This window comes from Hypanus sabinus, chromosome 4, assembly GCF_030144855.1.
Source record: "Hypanus sabinus isolate sHypSab1 chromosome 4, sHypSab1.hap1, whole genome shotgun sequence".
Taxonomy (NCBI): Eukaryota; Metazoa; Chordata; class Chondrichthyes; order Myliobatiformes; family Dasyatidae; genus Hypanus; species Hypanus sabinus.
Genome location: NC_082709.1, coordinates 146170073 through 146191347, shown reverse-complemented (window position 1 = coordinate 146191347; position 21275 = coordinate 146170073). Strand labels below are relative to the sequence as shown.

The 21275-nt window shown below is 40.2% G+C and overlaps 1 protein-coding gene across 1 annotated transcript in view; it reads right to left on the bottom strand.

Moving 5' to 3' along the window:
* The window catches only part of ccdc80 (coiled-coil domain containing 80), a 41509-nt gene that overhangs the window by 15763 nt on the left and 4471 nt on the right, over positions 1-21275 (bottom strand). Inside the window, exons 2-5 of the mRNA XM_059968286.1 lie at positions 13789-13945; positions 11395-11528; positions 3753-3904; positions 234-337 (exon numbers count right to left, since the gene is read on the bottom strand). Of these exons, the coding sequence (XP_059824269.1) occupies positions 234-337; positions 3753-3904; positions 11395-11528; positions 13789-13945 (547 nt within the window). The remainder of the gene's footprint in view (positions 1-233; positions 338-3752; positions 3905-11394; positions 11529-13788; positions 13946-21275) is intronic.

Sequence of the window (21275 nt, the reverse complement as noted above, 5' to 3'; positions counted from 1 at the left end):
CTGAATACTGGTTTGGGAATTAAACAGTTAGATTATTCTTACACATTATATTTTGGATTATTCGGGTTAGTTACAATACGAATGACTGCAATTGTTATCTTTCATTCTATCTAAAATGTATCATGGGTAAGCTGCAAAACACTTAGAACACTGACAGCAATATATCATAAATGTTATTCCTCCAGGTGATATAAGGATATTACAGATTGATCAATCAGAAAGCTGAATTTTACCCAGGTTGCAAGCTTGTGAATTTAAGGCATAAAGCTGATGTTGATAAGCCCATTCTTCATCATTCGGAGTAGAAATAATGAATAAACGTCTCCTCCAACGGAACCTAAGAGAGAAAAAAGCCCATGAAAACAGTTATTTCTTTATTCTTAGCTCCATAGCCAGATGGTGTGCAGAGGCCCCAAGGTAACTCAGTATCTTGCGTCATCAACACAGAAAGGCAGAAAAACTTGTGTTTTCCACACAAGTGCTTCCTAATTTAAAATAGTCAATTACTTAGGAAGCACCTGCACACATTTTACTTTCTTAGAATCAGAAGATGCTTGTAGAATATCAGACGGAAAGACAAGTTTATATATCAAAAATCTCACAATATTTGAAAATTATTAAGATAGGAGAACCTAAGCCAATCTGTTTTTGATTTCACAATTGATCTGATTCATAAAATTGTACAGTATAGAGATGACTGTACCTGCTTCTACCACATTCTCTGGCAGTTTTTTCCATACACCTGTTAACTGTGTGAAAACTTGCTCTTCAGATACCCTTTCAGTATTTCCCCCATCACCTACAACCCATGCCTTCAGGTTTTAGTCTCCCTTACGCCCGTGTAAGGATTAAAAGGACACTTTGTGTCTGAGGATTTCAATCAAATAAAATTTAAGTTTTAATCATATAGGTTTGTGTTCAGTTTATACCCATTGATGTTTGGTACAGTAATTTGGTTTTTACTCATTAATAAATTAGGCATTTAGGCGAGTTTGGTCTCTAACTTTCACATCTGTAATTCAAGTCCATTTCTGTACTAGGTACATGAAACTAAATACTCTACAGGCTGCTGGAATCAAGTCTTCATTTTGAAACATTTTTGACCCACAGACCACTGGAAGGTTGGTGTGGAAAGTAGGACAATGTCATACTATGTTCTAGAGCTAAGGAATGTTCTGGATATACCAACTAGTGGAGTGGTGTCACAGCAACAGCCTTACACTCAACGTCAGTAGGATGAAAGAGCTAATTGCGGACTTCAGGAAGGCAAAAGGAGACATACCAATCCTCTTAGAGGAATCAGAAGTGGAGAGAGTGAGCAGTTTCAAGTTTCTGGGTATCAAGACCTAACCTGGTCCCAACATATCGATGCAGTTATAAAGAAGGCAAGAAAGCGACTATACTTCATTAAGAGTTTGAAGACATGCCAACAAAAACACTCAAAAACTTCTAAAGATGTACTGTGGAGAGCATTCTGACAGGCTACATCACTGTTTGGTATGGAGGGCCGGGGATGTCTACTGCACAGGACTGAAACAAGCTGCAGCAGAGGGTCGTAAATTTAGTTGCCTCCATCTTGGGTACTAGCCTACAAAGTACCTAGGACATCTTCAAAGAGCGGTGTCTCAGAAAGGCACCATCAATTATTAAGAACCCCCAGCTCCCAGGGCATTCAATTTTCTCATTGTTACCATCAGGTAGGAGGTACAGATGCCTGAAGGCACACACTCAGCGATTCAGGAACAGCTTCCCTTCTGCCATCCGATTCCCAAATGGACATTGAACCTGTGAACACTACCTCACTTTTTAAATATTATTTCTGTTTTTGCACAATTTTTAATCTATTCAATATACATACACTGTAAATTTATTTATTCATTTCTTCAATATTATGTATTGCATTGAACTGCTGCTGCTAAGTTAACAAATTTCACGACACATGCCAGTGTTAATAAACCTGATTCTGTTTCTGATTCTGATGTGAAATAAATTTCTTTCTTTATTATTTTCTAAATTCTTCTGAGTAATCAGTTATGGTGACTATCTGCTGGAATTAAATGAAAATGAGAGGAAAGTTAGTTGAAACACATCAGATTTTTAAGGGTCTTGACTGGTGAAGAGTTATGGATGTTTGCTCTTGGGGAAGAACCTAGAATGAGAGGGCTTCTGTTTTAAAAATTAAAAATTAGAGGTGGTCCATTTAAGACAGTGTTGAGATTATTTTATTTTCTTTCATAGGATTTACTCTTGAAAAGTGCACACATTTTGGTGGCATGTAGAGTAAGTAACCATTGCTGGATGCTTTTCTCCACCTTTCCCTGTGTGTCCTTTCTTTCTGCGCAGGAAGACCATTTTGTTGACATATCATAGGTCCACAATGCCCGTCCAACTATACCATGACTTTCTTCAACAAAGATCCAGTGTTAAGCCATAGTGATCAACATATCTGGAACAATATGCTGCTGCCTTTACCTAATCTACAACATAACCATTATGAAACTAATCAGCTAGCCACAGATAACTGAAGGGGCAAATATAAGACCATGACACATAGGAGCAGAACTAGGCCATTTGGCCCATCAAGTCTGCTCCGCCATTCCATCATGGCTGATCCTTTTTTCCCTCCTCAGTCCCACTCCCCGGCCTTCTCCCTGTAACTTTTGACGTCGTGGCCAGTCAAGAACCTATCAATCTCCACCTTAAATACACCCAACACCTGGCCTCCACAGGTAAAAATTTCCATAAATTCACTACCATCTCGCTAAAGAAATTTCTCAACATCTCTGTTTTGAATAGACACCCCTCTATCCTGAGGCTGTGCCCTCTTGATCTAGAAACATGGGAAACATCCTTTCCACATTTACTCTGTCTAAGCTTTTCAACATTGAAAAGATTTCGGTGAGATTCCCCCCCCCCCCCCACCCCGCCACCCATCCTTCTACATTCCAGTGAGTACAATTCCAGAGACATTCAAATGTTCCTCATTTGATGACTCTTTCATTCCAGGAATCATCCCTGTGAATCTCCAATGACAGCACATCTTTTCTTAGATAAGGAGCCCAAAACTTCACAATTCTCAAGGTGAAGTCCTCACCAGTGCCATATAAAGCTTCAGCATCACATCCCTGCTCTTATATTCTAGATCTCTTGAAATGAATGCTATCATTGCATTTGGGGAATTTGACACAGTTAAATTATAAGACATTTGTTGAACTGATGTTGTCTCCCATAGACAGTCTAATACATAGAACCATAACATGGCAGGAAGAATGATGCAGCAGAAAGAAAATATAATTAAATCAGCTTTCAGATCTTCTGTTGAAAATAATGGCTTCACAATATAACTTAAAGGAGAGCAAAAGGCTTCAGGTGGTGGAAATCTGAAATAACAACTGAAAATGTATTAGCATTTTAAATCACTTGACCTGCGGACCAGTTCCAGCATTTTCATCACTGTTTTGTAATTTTATACAAACTGCAGGATGGTATGAAACATAGTTTTGTTTCCATAGATGTTTAGTGACAGAGAGATTCACTGTATATTTGCAATTTTCCCCCATTACTTGCCACGAAAGGCAAATTTTAGTTATAATTTCAAATTCAAGTTCATTTCAACTAATGTAGTTTAAAAGAGTGTCAGCAACTTCAGGGATCAGGAGATAAATAACCACACAATATAAAACTGCTTTAAATTGGGCACTGAAATAAATCATTCTCATTTTATTATGCAATCGCATTAAGACGGTACATACCTAGACAAGAAATTTTCTAGTGATCCTGGTCTGTCTTCTCTCTTGCATTGTAGTCCTTCTTTCTTCTGTTTCTCCATCTCTGTGATCCTTGTTGTAAATGTGTCAATCAAATCAAAGACAGACTGCATTGCAATTGGTACTTCATAGTTTTGCTGTCAATACAGATAATCATGATTAATGTTATTATCTTTACAGTGAAGCATTCATTTATCCAGGAAAGGAAGATACAATAGCAATACATCATTTCAGTACTCTATATTTTCATATGCACATTTAATTCAGTATGCATTTAAACTCAGTACACCCGCTGGCTACTGCAACAATCTATTCAGTCAATTATGTGGCAGTAACTCAATGCATAAAAGCATGCAGATGTGGTCAAGAGGTTCAGTTGTTATTCAGACCAAACATCAGAATGGGGAAGAAATGTGATCTAAGTTATCTTGATTGTGGAATAATTGTTGGTGCCAGATTGGGTAGTTTGAGTATCTCAGAAGCTCCTGGGCTTTTCACACACAATAGTCTCTAGAGTTTGTCCCTTGTTAATGAGAGATCAGAGAACGGCCAAACTGGTGCAAGCTGAAAGGAAGGCATTAGTAACTCAGATAACCATGTCTTACAACAGTGGTGTGCAGAAGAGCGTCTCTGAACACACAACACACGAAACATTGAAGTGGTTCAGCAGCAGAAGACCATGAACATACACTCAACGGCCACATTATTAGATACAAGGGTAGCTAATAAAGTGGCCACTGAGTGTATGTGGTGCACTTAACACAGTAGAATATTTCAAGCCTCTTCACACCAGCTGACTTGTACTAAAATCAATCCTAAATCAAAGGACTTCAGCAGACATGACCAAAATGTAACCAAGGACGTCCATGTTATCGAACATCTGCAAAAAGAAATGAGAGTTTCTTAAGTGGAAAGGGTGACCAGTTTCAAGTTTCTGGGTCAACATCCCTGAGGACCCATCTTGGGCTCAACATATTGACGCAATTGCAAAGAGGGAAGGATGGCTGCTACATTTCATCAGAAGTTTGAGGAGAATTGGTATGTCACCAGAGACCTGGCAAATTTCTACAGAGTTATCATGGAGATTATTCTAACTGGTTGCATCACGATTTGGTATGGAGGGGGCCACTGCACAGGATCAGAAATAGCTGCAGAAAATTGTAAACTCAGCCAGCTTCATCATGGGCACTAGCTTCCCCAGCACCCAGGACACCTCAAAAAGACAGCATTCATCATTAAGAATCTCCATCACCCAGGACATGCCCTCTTCCCATTGCAACCATCAAGGTGGTGGCACTGGAGACTGAAGACAATGTTTTAGAAACATCTTCCCCTCCACTATCAGATTTCTGAATGGACCCATAAACACTACCTCACTATTTTCCTTCATTTTTGCACTACTTATTTAATTTTCTTTTTTTACATATCATTTTAATTTATAGTTTTTATTATTATGTGTTGTAATGTACTGCTGCCACAAAACAACATACACTAATGATATTAAACCTGATTCTGAGGTTGACTGGTGGTAATGTTCAGAGAGGGAGTTTCTGACCTTTAATACAATTGGCTCAAGGACACAGGGAGTGCAGATTAAGCAAAAAGATGTAACTAAAAGGACTCAGGATCTGTACAGAATGCAGTGTTGGAAGAAGCAAGGCCATGAATGGATTTGAATTCTGGGTTAATTTCATCATGGCCAACACACATAAAACGCTGGAGGAACTCAGGAGGTCAAGCAGCTTCTATGGAAATGACTAAAGAGTCGAAGTTTTGGGCTGTGACCCTTCATCAGGACTGGAAAGGAAAGAAGTCAGAATAAGTGGCAGGGAGAGGGGAAGGAGTACAAGCTAGAAGAAGATAGGAGAGGTCAAGTGGGTGGGGGTGGATTCAAGAAGTAATGAGATGATAGGTAGAAAAGGCAAAGGCTGGAGAAGTAGGAATCCGAGATAGGAGAGGAGAGTAGACTATGGATGGAAGGTATAGAGGAGGGGCACCCAGGGGAGGTGATAGTTAAGTAAGGAGAAGTGAGATGGGAGTCAGGGTGGGAAATGGAAAAAGAGGGAGGTGGAGCAGGAAATATTACCAGAAGAGAGAAATCGACGCTCATGTCATCAGGTTGGAGACTACCCAGATGGAATATACAGTACGGTGTTGCTCCTCCAACCCAAGGGTGATCTCATCATGGCAGTAGAGGAGGCCATGGACCGATGTGTCATGATGGAAATGGGGATTGGAATTAAAATGGCTGGCCACCAGGGAAATCCAGCTTTTTGCAGATGGAGCCAGATTGTTGAACAAAGTGGTCCCCTGAATCTATGTCGGGTCTCACCAATGTAGAGGAGCACTGGATACAGTAGGCAATCCCAACAAATTTGCAGGTTAAGCGTTGTTTCACCTGGTAAGACTGTTTGGGGCCCCGAATGGAGGAGAGGGTGGAGATGAGTGGGCAGGCATAACACTTATAAGTGACAGGAAGGAGATTAATGGAGAGGGACCAGTGAACAAGGGAATCACAGCAGGAGCGATTCCTGAAGAAAGAGGAGAGTGGAGGTTGGGTAAGGTGGGGAGTGTGGCTAAGGTATGTTTTGTGATAGGATCCCATTGAGGACGGGCGGAAGTGGCAGAGAATGATGTGCTGGATGTGGACATCCACCAGTGGATCACTTTTATGAAATGAAGATAACCTCATATGTACCTAACTCTGACTTGAAATGCCAGTTAACAGTAAACATTAAAAGGAAAATCTTTCAATCGCTCTGATGAAGGGACTTTTGTAAGTTCAGACTTACGGCACTAATGGGTCTTTTTATGTTTAGAAATTGCAGATGATGTGCTATTTAACAGGAATAATGGGTTGTGTGCACCATCATCCAATATACTGACACGATGGATTCCCTGTAAGATTTCTTACTTACATAAATTGTGCAATCGAAGCACAATCCTAAATGGTCTATCAAAACTCATAAATACAATGAATCTAGAAAAGTTATGGAAGCCTTTTGAAATACTAAAACCTCAAGCACAATGTAAAGAAAGGATATTGCAGCTGCCAAGTGCATGGAAAATGGAGAATTCTTGCTCATGCATGACCCGTCTCATAGAAACTCCACCAGAAACCATTCTAGATGAATTGAGGCAAAATTATGCTGTTCTCTTCACAATAAAAGGTAAACTCACTGAAGAGTGATCCAGGTAACCTGCCAGGCTGAAACACCATTAGCAGAATCCAGAAAAAATCTCAATAAATAACTAATTGCCAATATGAAGACGACTTCCATGGTATGTCCACTCAGCAGTCTCCTGTCACAGGCAGCTGCCCAGCTGACAGTTCTTGAACCAACCAGCAAAACCCCGATGACTTTAGTTTAGCAACATAATGATCAATTTTCACTAAAATAGAGTTTGTTATACTAATTGTGTTCGTTCATGTAAAAAAAAGTTGTGTATAATTTATGCTTTTCTAGTAAACCCTGCTTATATGATGTAATGCACCTGTGATGCTGGTGCAAGTAAGTTTTCCATTGCATCTATGCCTACATGTACTTGCATATGACAATAAACGACCTTGACTTTGACTGTTTCATCGTAACTTCTAAATATTTTTTGCATCTTAGTATAGGCATCCATACAGCATGGTACCATCCTTTCTATCTACTGTAGGATATGAGGCTGGGATTTCCATTTCAAATGACTGTCATATTGAGATCTTGAAGATGACTGAGCTGCTAGATCCGGTTCGAACCCAGCCATCAAGTTCACTGATGGCATACACAGCGGTTAGCCTCATCAACAGCAACGATGAGACGGCATCCAGAGAGGATGGTGCAAGCACAACGACTTGAGTCTCAACATGGACCAAAGAGATTGTTGTGGACAGCTTGGAAGGTGACCACTCCTCACTGCACCTGCACAGCTCATCCATGGAGAAAGTTAGAAGCACCAAGTCTCTGGCAGCACACATAATGGATGATCTCATCTGGTTCCTCAGCATCATCACTTCGGTCAGGAAAGCACAGCAACATTTCAACTTCCTGAGAACTTCCTCCCCCCATTTTCTAACCAATCTTTAGAGAAACAGCTTCTCTCCCCAGGTTGTAAGGCTACTGAACCCCCCTGACACCATCCAGGTCACTTCACAAATGAAGCTCCAGTAGAGCTATACTGTTTACTTTGGTCACATATGCACCTTATTATTTGTTAATTTAGTAGTGGTAATATTATTTTACGGGTTGTGTGTGTGAATTGTGCGTACTGTGCTGTGGAGGAACATTTTTCCATTTGGCAGTTTACATGTGTACAGTTGAATGACAATACACTTGAACTTATTACCATTTCTTCATCTAAAATACACTATGGAAAAATCCAGCAGCTGCACTTTTATGTTTGTTTAGCAAAGCCTTTCTGCATTGCAAAAGAGGCATCTGGAGCAGATTTTTCTGCAGCCTAGCTCCATGTTAGGTTGTGGATATTCAAACTCCTGCCAAGTGAAATTGTACTTTTACTTTTAAGGCAGTGGTTTGCCCAGCTTTATGTGTTGGAGCACAGGATCGGTGAAGAATCCAAAAAGACTCTTCAAATATTACTGCTCATTTTGTCTGCAGCCAGACAGTCACTGATAGAGGGGTTCTCTTTAAAGGCAACACAATAATCCAATACCCAAGTGATGTAAAGTGTGTCGGAACCAACTACTCATACAGTACCATACAAAAGTCTTAAGCACGTATGTGAATAAGGCTTTTGCTCTACATACTGTCCTTACACATCTGGAGAAGAAGAATGCTTATTTGAGAATGCTGTTCTTGGACTACAGTTCAACATTCAATACCATAGTTCCACCTAGGCTCAACAAGAAGCTCAGAGACCTTGGCCTGGACCCTGCCTTGTGCAGCTGGATTCCGGACTTCCTGTCAGATCCCCAGCAGGTGGTAAGAGTGGGTTCCCTCTCCTCCAACCCTCTGACTCTCGATACAGGAGCCCCTTAGAGATGTGTACTAAGTTAACATGAATGGATCTGGAGTTGAGAGGGTAAACAGCTTTAAGTTCCTCAGCATACACACAACAGTGCATTTTTCACAGACAGTTGAGGAAATCTGGTATGGGCCCCAAATCCTAAGAACTTTCTACAGGGGAACAATTGAGAGCATCCTAACTGGCTGCATCACTGCCTGGTATGGGAACTGTACCTCCCTTATTTGCAGGACTCTGCAGAGAGTGGTACAGACAGCCCAGTGCATCTGTACTTGTGAACTTCCCATGATTCAGGACATTTACAGGACAGGTGTGTAAAAAGGGCCTGTAGGATCATTGGGGACCCAAGTCACCCCAATCACAATCTATTCCAGCTGCTACCATCCGGGAACCGGTACTGCAGCATAAAAGCCAGGACCAACAGGTTCTGAGACAGCTTCTTCCACAAACCCATCAGATTGATGAACTCACGCTGATTTGAGTGTACTCTATATTACGTTGACTATTCTATTTGTTATAAATTATTATAAATTACTATGGTTGCACATGGCACATTTAGATGGAGACGTAACGTAAAGATTTTTACTCTTCATGTCTGTGAAGGATGTAAGAAATGAAGTCAATTCAATTAATAATCAACCTGATTCTGAAATGGGTCTCTATTGTGGACTGAGAGCTGGAAGGGGGCAGAGAGAGGGGAGTCATTGTTGGGAAAAGGAGAAGGGAGAGGGGACGGAATGGGAAGCACCAGAGAGACATTCTGTAATGATCAATAAACCAATTGTTTATAATCAAATGACCTTGCCTGCTGTCTCAGGGCATAACCCCGGCATTCCTTCTCTGTCACCTGTCCCACGTCCCTCCTGCAGTGCTCCAGCCTCACCATTCCCAACATCCTTTGCTCCCGCCAGATTTACAAACTCGCTTTCTGTTCCATGTTGACAAATACAATATTGTGCAGGTCTTAGGCCCTCCAGCTATATATATATATATATGTGCCTAAGACTTCTGCACAGTAATTGCAGGGCCAATGGTCAATGGTCAGACTATCTTATAAACCAGTACAAAGAGACGTAGCGGCCCTTGACCCCCATGAAACTCTGCAACCACCTTTTGCACCAATGCTTCCAAGAGTAACTTAAAAGTTTCATCCAAAACATGAGTTCCAGAGAGAAGAAGAGATTCAAATCATTGTCAATTACTCAAACCTGGTGAATTAACTGCTTGCATTTTGAACTCCATCCAGAAAATTTGTTAGTTCTTTTTTTGAGAATTAAGGAGCCGCATTGTAGCAGATGTACGACTCAGCAATTGAAGGCCCCAGAGGAAATATAATACACATGTTTCATGGTACAAGATGCTGTTCCAACATCAATACCATGTGGAGAGTTAGTTGAGTGTTGATTCATTTATTATTTTTCTATCCTTGGAGACATAAGTGAAACATTCGGCAGTCAAGTGAGATATAGGATGTTAATCTTACAGCGCATCTAATTTCTTGATTTTACTTCACAGTCCACAACCTAAGCCACAGTGTGATCTTCCTACTGTATCCAACAGCTGTACAAAATGACACTAGGCTGGGTTTGTTTCAGTTAGCATGACTCAATAATCAGGCCTTCTGTTGAAACAACATTGAGTAAATAAGATCTTATCTTGATACACTAAAATTTTACAAGTGTGTTTCCTTGCCTAATCTGTGTGATCTTGGTTGGAGCAGAACCCTTGACCCTCACAACAGTGGACATGTGCGAAGAGGAGTAAGGAACCCAGGTACTTGGGTAGTGAAATTCTTCACAAGCAGGAACAGAGAATAGTTATTTTCTGCCATGAATAACAAGACTCTGGCTGATTTCAAAGTTGCTTGTTTCTGTGATTTCATTAAAGGATCAATATTTATAGGGCATTCCCAGTTTTATTGTTAGGGAAGGAATTTCTGGCCCTGATCGTGATTAAGCTGCAGTGAGATGTGTAGCTGTGTGAGCGCTAGGCGAGGGCTCTGTCAGGTGTGGCTGACCCTCTTTACAGTTAAATGACCTGTTGCTTACCCTCACCCATCAGCTGCACTGAATTCAAAAGGTCACGGAGGCTATTCCTGATGTCACTGTATAAATTGGTAGCATAGTGGTTAGCACGCCACTAATCAATTGGGGCCTTGGAGTTCGGTGTTCAATTCTGGTATCATCTGTAACCAAGATTGTGGGTTCCTTCCCATGTGTGTGTGGATTTCCTCCAGGTGCTCTGGTTTCCTCCCACAGTTCAAAGATGCACTGGTTAGTAGGTTAATTTGTCATTGTAAATTGACCTGTGATTAGGCTGGGGTTAACTCGGTGGGTTGCTAGGCAGCCTGGCTGGAAGGGCTTATTCTGCACCAAGCCTCAAAGCAAAAGGCGGGAGGTGGGGGAGGGGGTTGGTGGAGCGCTGAAATAAAATGAAGTTGGACACCCAACTATTTCATACAAAAGTAATATGTGCTTAAACTGATAAGCAGAAGGTGGTGAAAGGAGTATTAAAACTAAATTAGTGAACATTTATGTTAAGACATATTAATAATGATTACTTATTTTTAGACTATTTTTCATACAGACAATACAACTTTTCAAACAGATATTAAAGTCATGTCTGATTCTGTGCTTTTAAAGTAAGTTTCCCTTACCTTGACTTTCATGTCTAAATCAGTTAGTACCATGAAGAACTCATTTTCAGATAATCCATATTCCTTGCGAAGTTCAGTGATGATATCTTGATCCAGGTTATTGTACCTTATATCTTTCACTGGCTTTTCGTTATCTTAAGATAATAAAACATATTACTAAAGTTAATACATTTATAAATAAACGTCATCTTACACAAAAGAAATTGTTAATATCACAGAATATCTGATATGAATAAACTACTCACTGAGTAAGAGAGTCTAGAGCATTTTCAGCAATATTCATTTTAACAATATCTCACACATACTGGAGGTATGGCATTCACACTCAATTGACTGGTTAAAATAAGCAGACTGTCGGCGACCATATTAGGGATTTCTGTTGGTCAGTATGATCTAAACTCGTCAAGTGTTCAAGTTTGTTGGAACAAGGACTATACCTTTCTTAGATTTGCCTCATCAAGACCTGAATTAGTTTGTACTTTGAGGACAAGGTTACTTAATCTGTGCTGAGCAGCCAAACTCCTGAAAACTCTTTGGAGAAAGTTTTCTTAACAGTCATTTCCACTGCAGTGATTGTGAAGTTGCTCGCTAAAGAAGATGGTTGACTTTAAATGCACTTGTGAATTTTATAGTTATCATAATCTCTAATGGCTAAATCTTCCTGCTCTTGGACCCCCTCAATTTCCATTTTCTCCTTGCTTTATACGTTCAGTTCTAACAAAGACTTGAGAAATCAAAGGTAGTATGAGCTTGAGCAACACAAGATGTGGGAAGAACTCAGTAAATCAGGCAGCATCTACGGAGGGAATAAACAATCAACATTTCAGGCCAAGACCCTTCAGCAGGACTGAAAAGGATGAACAATGAGATAATACACTGGCATACAATAGAAAATGGTTGACAGAAAGTGCTGAAGAATAAATGGGTCTTTTTGGAGCATCCTGTGGTAACCCCAGGAGTCAATGCCTGAACCTCTGCTTTCATTTTTATCCCCCTGTTTTGTTTGAGGAAACTGAATAATACTTCAAAGTTTGCTAAAAATAAGAAACTGGGTGGCATTGAGAGTTGTGTAGAGGATGCAAAAAGCTTTTACAGCAATTTAGAAAAGTTGAGCGAGCAGGCAAATAATGGTAGATTTATGTTAATGTGAATAAATTTGAAGTTATCCACTTTAGAAGGACATACACGAAGAACAGTGTAATTTTAAAGATGGTAGACTAGGAATTGTTAACGCTTCAGGAGATATGAGTGTCTTTCTACACCAGTCACTAAAAGCAAACACATGGGTGCAGCAAGCAATTAAGAAGGTAAATGTAATATTGTTTTGAGTATAGAAACATGAATGTCTTACTACAATTATATAAGCTTTGGTGAGAGTACACCTGATGTATTGCGTCCTTTTAGCTCCTTATGCCTTTCCCCTTGCCATTCATTAGTCTGATTCCTGGAATGGCAGATTCGTTAAGTAAGTAAAGATTGGCTCAACTAGTTGGCTATACACCAGAATTTAGGAAAATGGAATATCTCATTGAAATGTACAAACTTCTGACAGGGCTTGACAGATTGGGCTCAGAGAGGATGTTTCCCTAGTCTGTGAATCTAGAACCAAACAATAAGGGATAAGACATAAGCTAGTGAGCTTTTAGAATTCTTTGCCACAGAAAGTCATGGAGACCAAGTCACTGAATATGCCTAAGTAGTAAACAGACTGTTAAAGACACAAAGTGCATAGAGGAATTTGGGAGGAATATCACATTGAGATAGCCACACCACAATGAATGGTGGAGAACAATTAAAGAGCCAAATTATGTACTCATACTGCCATTCTCCAAGGTTTTATGTTTTATTTTGTTTATTCACAGGAAGTCCCACTCACAGTTTTTCCCTTTGCCTAACCGACCTTTGCTTTAACCAAGGCCCATCCAGGTAGGAGTACTGAGTGCCAAATGAAATGTAACTGAAGCCAGGAAAGGCATCTAGAAACCTGTGAATCCAACAGTATCCAGACATGTACTGTGACCTTTTACCAGCACGGATATGATCCACTAATTAAAGATACTATATTTACATTATGTAGCCATGTTAAACAAGATACACACCATTGGCTCTCTTGTTTCTGCCATAATGTGGAGCGTCACTATAGCTGGGTAGGCACACAGGCAGGAATAACAAAGTGTCTATGTGGCTCCACATATGAAGTGCTGCTCTGACTTTTGGAGAAACCTGCGGCAAGCATAATACAGGGCAAAACTGCACATCACTCACAGCAGTGGCATTAGTCTAACACTGCTACAATAATGCACAACTGGTTAAACATCTTAGGCATGAATCAAAGTTATGGAAGACATGCGGGATATAATTTTACGAAGGGAAGGAAAAGGATGAAATACTGACCCATTTGGTAATGATCAATTTTAATCGTGCTGTTACTCAAAGGCCCGAAAATGGTGATAATTGAAATTTTTCTTAATGCCATTTCACAGACGTGCTCTAAATATTCATCTCGCTGCTGTTCGTACATGTTGTTTTGCTCATTTGGAGAGGTGATAAGCTATGGGTAAGAAGATCATATTGGAAAAGTTAATGTTCTAAATGCCAATTGTCTGAAATAAAATATTATTTTCATTCATATTATGCCTTTTAATTATCCATCATAATTCAGCAGATTTCCAATACAATAATTCTCCAGTTAACAGTCCATTCTGATTTCACAAAGAGTGCAGTAAAGTTGTAGTTTATTAATGCTTGGAACAGCTTCTTTGAAAGAAGTGTCAAATATTTACTAATATTTGATTAGCAGTCATATATTAACAAATTGATACTGATTGAAGGCAACTCACCTAAAAGAGTTCAGTATGATCACTCTGGACTGATTGGTAGTGCTAAGGGAATTGATAATTTCAATAACAAAACTTAGCAGTTATAGTAAGAGCTGCAGAACAATAAATCAGCAGTGAAAGTCAAGTTGAAGCCATGTACTGTGGTTAAACAAGAATGGTATATGGACAGCAACGTGTTAGAAAAGCTGAAATTCATGGAGAATGGACGTATCAAAGAAGCTTTAAAACAGCTAAGCCTGGAGGGGCCTGTGGTGTGTATAAGTCAGACTATTTGCTGAATCCAGCAACAGAACAAGGGTTAATTTGAATGTTTATCAAGGGATGGGAAGTGTGGGGGGAAGTTTCCTTCCTCAGCAGGATGCTGAGATAATCTCATAAAATCACAGGAAAGAAAGAAGCATAAAGCTTATGTCTATATTGGCCCATTTCCCACTCTTTATTGAGGCCTAGCAAATTATTTCACATAACTACTTATCCAATTTCATTGTAAAAACCCTAATTTGATCACTTCTACAGACATTGAATTCTGAATCATATCCAGGCAGTCTGTTTAAAAAAAAGCTTTTCCTTCTGTCTCTTTCATAAGTGGCTGTGAATGGTGAGACTCAGCCTGGGAAAGTATCTGGAGAGTATCTTGAAACTAATGGGTAATTAGTTGTTGCTCAATATGTCAGGTATGTCTAAATTAAACCTGGACATTGTACAAGTGGCCTGACAGAGAAGCAATGACAAAGTCCTTGAAACAAGAGATGAAGAACTGGATATCATCAGCATGAAGATAAAATGCTCTAAATTCAGAAAATCTGAAATAATAGAAAATGTTAGAAATATTCAACAGGTCAGGTAGTAATTGTGGAGAAAGGAAGAGTGATAGAGTCTAAAGAGCCCAACCGGTCCATACCGACCACAGAGTTTTCCCTGCTGGTACCTGCATTTGGCCCATAACACTTCAGGCCTCTTCCTCTCCAAATGCATATCCAAATGCCCCCTAAATTTTGGAAATGTACCCCCTCGACCACTTCCTGTGGCAGCTCATTCCAGGTTCTCACTACTCTCTGTGTAACAAAGTTACCTCTCAGGTGTCTTTTAAATTTCTCTCCATTTATCTTGCATCTGTGCCATCTAGCTTTGGACTCCCCAACACAGAAGACAAGGCTATAACACCCACCTTATCTATACCCCTCTAAGCCCACCCTTCATTCTCCTGTGCTCCAGGGAATAAAGATCCAGTTAGCCAACTTCTCCCTCTAGTCTGGACAGCAGCCTCAGATCTCTCATGCTTGGCACTGTCTTCCCTATAACAGGGTGACCAAAATTCTACACAATACACCAAGTGCAGCTTCACCATTGATTATATAACAACAACATAATATCTCTGTTCCTAAATTCAATACTGTGACCGATGAATGTCAATATACTGAAGATCTTCTTCACCACCTTGTCTACTTGCAGTGCTGTCTTCAGTAAGCTTTGTTCTTGTATTCCTGGTCCCTCTGCTCCATAACACTCATCAATGCCTAGATGCTCCCTGTACAAATCCTACCCTGGTTTGACTCTTCAAAATACATTGCTTCATGTGTACCCAAGTTCAAATCAACCTGTCATTCCTTAGCCCGTCTCCCTAATTGATTAAGAGCTGCTTGTAATTCATTTTAACCTGCTTCACTATCAAGAAGACCCCTAATCAACTCTAATCATGCCATGTACATTTACATCCAAATCAATTACATAAATATCGATTAACAGTTAACAGAGGTCCCTGGGTCAACCCACTAGTCACTGGCCTCTAGTTGATGAATCAACCTTCAACCATCACTCCCTGTTTCCAATCATCAAGCCAATTCTAAAAAAACACCTCACTAGCTCTGTAAGGATCCCATGTGACCTAACGTTCCAGATCAGCATGCTGTGGGAGTTGTCAAAGGCCTTATTAAAATCCAGCTAGATAACAATCACTGCCCTACTTTCATCAACTTAGTACCTCTTTAAAAAAGCTCCACAATATTTGTCCGACATGACCTCCCACACATAAAACCATGCTGACTATTTCTGATCAGGCCTTGATTATCCAAGTGATGGTAGATCCTGTCCCTGAGACTCTCCTCCAGTAACATACTTACAACTGAAGTCAGTCTCACTGGCCTGTAGTTCCCTGGCCTGTCCTTGCTACCCTTCTTGAACAATGGAACAACCATTAGTCCCGCTCCAGTCTTCTGGAGCTTCACCAGTGGCAAACAACAAAGCAAATATCTCTGCAATTTCTTCCCTGGTCTCCTGTGAGTTCTGGGAGTGCACATGGCCAGTTCCTGGGGATGCTCTCCTTCAGGACTGCAACTACCTCCTACTTCATAATACGTACATGGTCCAAGACCTCACTACTTACTACCCTAATTTCTTTCGCATCCAGGATATCCCCCTCAGTAAACACCGAGTCAAAACCTATTGAAACGCAGGTGCTGGGAAATGTTATCTTCATTTCGCTCTCCACGACTGTTATCTATATTCCTAAATATTTCAAATATGTATTATTTTTCATTTTATGGCATCAATGACATCTGTAGAAGCTGACTGTCTGCCTACTAATAATGTATCTGAGGAACAGAAGGAAATAAAGATAGTTTTGGGGAGATTAAAAAGCACTCAATATGATCCAGCCAGATCTGTATAAATGTATAAAGCAGTGTGACAGCAGATAGGCTCAAATCTGAACCCTAAGACTTTAGGTGGCAAACCTGCCTGTTCATATCACAGAGTTGAAATGGGAAGAATTACTGTAAGACTAGAAAATGCTTGTTGTATGCTGCCCCTGTGATGCAGTTCTAATGAACAGCATATTTAATAAGCTGGGTATGATAAGCTTATCAATTAGATCTTCTGTTATTCGTATTTGATCAACTTCTTCTCTCAGCCTAGTGTCAGATAACAACGTGTTAAAATAACATAATAACTTGGCACAGTCCTAGTCTGCAACTTATCTCTATGATTCATTGGTCTTGCATCAATAAATATGTTACAGCTGGAAATTTGGAAAGAAGCTGAGGTGGGAGCCTATCAGTTCAAGTATTAATTAAAGCTAAATTTAACTCATTGGTGCCGACAGCTTTTCTCCCAGTGCTTTTAATAATCTGAAATCCAGGATTTAAGGAGTTCAAACAAATTATTTATACTGCATGCAATTGGGTCACAACACTGCTGTTACTCTTTTGTAGCCATTGGACTTCCATTTGTACATTGTCAACAGCACTTAGGTGTTTGACTCCAAAATGAACAAAACTTCCAAGGCCCACAGTGGAGAACACCGCTGCAGTGGAAAACATTCCAACAAACAGCAATATTCTGCCCAGGGGCCCTGCAGTATTTGTGACATGAGATGTTGAGTGTTAGAGCTGAGCTGCAGAAGTTTCCATTTTACTGTCAGTATTAAGTATTCCCAAAGCAGCTTAAAACTGAGAAAAGCTCCTGTAGTCTATCAAGTGCTGGGCTACAAGTTAACCTCAGAGAAACATTCCCTGCAGTGACCATCAAAAGTCTCATCTAAGTTATTTGAAGGTAATTTGTATTTATGAATGAGGCATATCTTCTACAGAGATCCAGCTACAGACATCAGCTGGGTGCCCAACTCCCAATACATCAAAACGGCAGCATGTAATGTTGGCAGTGAATCATGGCACGCAGCTAACTATGCTTGCAGGAGAATTCTGACAACCCCAGATCCACCAGCTGACAAAGCCCTTAAAACAACCCATTCTATCCACTCATTTGAATGGTACTTGCTCTTGGTTAAATTGGCAGAGCTTGAGAGGGCAGATTAACAGTAAGACAGCTGAGGAGCTGCTGAAATTCATAGTTGCATTGGATTTCAAGTGCAGCACCGCAGGGGCATTTGACTTCCACCTACCTTCAGACTAGACTCCTGAGCTTATTTGGGGAAACATGGGACTGTCTGGCATAAGCTTGACAATTTTATTTGATACGGGATTCCTGCCACTACAATTGTCTTGATGAGATGCCATGATAGAGAAATTTCTGTGAAATAATTAATTTGTCACTGAAGGGAGCTTTACATTTCTAATTTCCACAACACTTTACATTTCTCAGGTCCATTGTGTAAGTCCTTCTTTACGTCAATAAGCTAGACCAGTGTAGATGTTGATCACATCCACATTTGGAATGATCCTAGTGTCTCAAATGAGGCCGATGGTAGAACCAGGACCAAATAGTTTGTAGCATTGTTTGCTTATCATTGACAGCTGAGGGGAGAGACAAATGATGGACAGATGGAACCAGGTGGGATGATTTCTGAGGGCTGGTGTGACAAAGGCTGGTAGGTGATAGGCAGAAGCAGATAAGGGAGTGATGATGAGCAGACGGAAACAGGTGGGAAAGGGTGATGAGTCTAGGTAATGAGGAGAGGTGAGGAATGGAAAAGGTAAATAAAGGAGGAGGGGACTTGGTGAGAGAGGGGAAGGAGCACAAGAGAAACTTGAAGTAAGTGTAAATTGTAAGCATCTGCTTGAAAATGGATAAGATTGAGAATAATTGCAAAATGGGCTATGCATTGAGAAATTCAATGTTTCTACCACTGGGCTGTAGGATATCCAAACACAGCCTGAGATACTATCCTCAGCCGAGGAGGCAGAAGGCAGACATGGGAAAGGTGTTGAAATGACAGGCAACCAAGAGCTCTAGGTGGTTATTACGCACTGCAAAATGATTATCTTGGTCTTGGCCTTCTCAGCCAAAGGCTTCCATCATTTTGGAGATAGGGAAAGGGCTAATCTCAGCTAATTGTTTGTTATGTCTTGAATTACTGAGTTGGAATGCCCTTGCAATTATAATTATAATCTTATCCATGTCATGGCAGGTGCTCATGATTCACTCCTAATAGAATTACTCCTGTCTATGCTTATCTAAATCAGTTAATACAGCTTCCTATTCCCTCACATCTCAATGACTTCTTCCATCTCCTAATAAATATATCTGTGGTTTATCATACACCTACCCTTCGTGGTAGCAACCGCAACAGAAACTTCTTTACCTTCTGTGGACTTTTGGTTGATACCTCATTTTGATCTCCTTTCATTACACTCCTTTCATCAAGTACAAACACTCACTGTATTCACTCCTTCAAACCTTTTACGTCACCCTGTCATCCCACTCATCCTTCTGTTGTCAAGAGTAAAGAGACTCAGCCTGTTCATTATTTCCTGATATATATATATATATATATTTTATCTCTGGTATCATCTTTGAAAATATTCTCATTACTCTCTGCACATTTTTCATGAGCTAAAACAGTGTGACTCAAATGGAACGTTGTAGCTGAGATTATCCTAGAAACTCTTCAACACAGAAGAGGTCCCATCACATCCAGGCCAGTCTCAAAAGAGTATCTTGGCCTAATCTCATCTTTGGCATTTATTCTGTAGCTCTGGAGGTCAGTACTTTTCAAGTACACCATCAATAATGAGAATTTCTGCTCCTATCAACCTTTAAGGCAGTGATTAACAAACCAACCACCTTCTGAATGAAAATACCCTTTTGCTCATCTCCCCTCCAAACTGATTACTTCAAATTAATGCCCCCTGGCTTTTGAACCCTCTGCTAGGGGAAACAACTTCATTCTATCAAGGTCTCCCAGAATTTGATACTCCTCAGTTTTATCTCCTTCAAATCTTCCGTGTTCCAAAGGAAATACCAACTAAATCTTTTTTCACAAGCTATGGCACATTTTCCAGTCCAGTTCAGTCCTATGCCATGTCTTGTAATGTGATGACTGGAGCTGAATGCAGTTCCCAAGGTGAGGACTAACTAGTGTTCTATGTTACTTTTCTGGCATACACTTATATTCTATGTCTCAGTTTTTTAAAAAAAGTAAAGCAGTTCTTTTGAACCACCTTATTGACCTGTCCTGCTATTTTAATGATCTATGAATTTACTCTCCATAGGCCCTCTGCTCCTTTACAATCTATTGTATGTCCCTCATCAAGGGGCAAAATCCAAAATGCTTTGTCTTCACCACTCTCAAATGAATTATTTTTGCAAATTTTTTACCAACTGAATACATTTCAGGAGACACAAGAGCTTCTGGAGCAACAGAACAACATGTTACTGGGAAAACTCAGCAGATCAGGCGGTATCTGTAGAGGAAAATGGACAGTCAATGTTTTGGATCTGGACTGAAATACTAGGGAGGAGTTAGCCCATAAAAGAGGTGAGATAAAGGAGTGGAACATGAGATAGGTAGGCAGGGTTATTGGCAGATAGAAAATGGAAGGGTGGAAATAGTGACAGAGGGTGGGATGTGATAGGTGGAGGCAATAAAGGTCTGGAAATGATAGAAAAACTAGTTGGAGCATGGAACCAAGGTGGGGTGGGGATATCTGCCCAGCTATGTCTTACTGCTGTCCAAGGTCTCCTCCCTGACAACCAAATGAGTAATATTTGAATTGTCTGCAAACTGCATTGCCACGACCCTTACACTTAAGTTAAATCATTAACTTATAATACAAAAAGCCAAGTACTAAACTCCACAGAGCCCCAGTAGTAACAACTATCCAGCCACAAAACTAACTTTGTCATTCTCCCTCCATCCATGGGTTTTCATCCTCTGATAGTATGCCAAGTGGAACCTTGACAAAAGCCTGCTAAAATCCATGTCATCAATTACAAAACAATTCAATTGTTAGCCAGAAACAAACTTCCAAGAAGCAAAGCACATTGACTGTCCTTGATTAATCTCCGTCTTTCTACATGGTTTAAGAGGTTGCACGGTCTATTGGAACTTACTCCAGTAATATGTTCACCATGGAAGTTAATTAACTAACCTGCAATGACTGATTTTATCTCCTCCTCCCTTCCTAAGCAATGGCACAATATTAACATTCCTCTAAGTTTTTGGCACCACTCCTGCAGCAAGGAAAATAATGTCCCACTCTCTGCAATTTCCTCCCTTGCTTCTTTTAACATGCTAAAAATATTCATCCAGCCTGACAACATAACTATTTTCAAAGAAACCAAATACTTCCAATTTATCACACC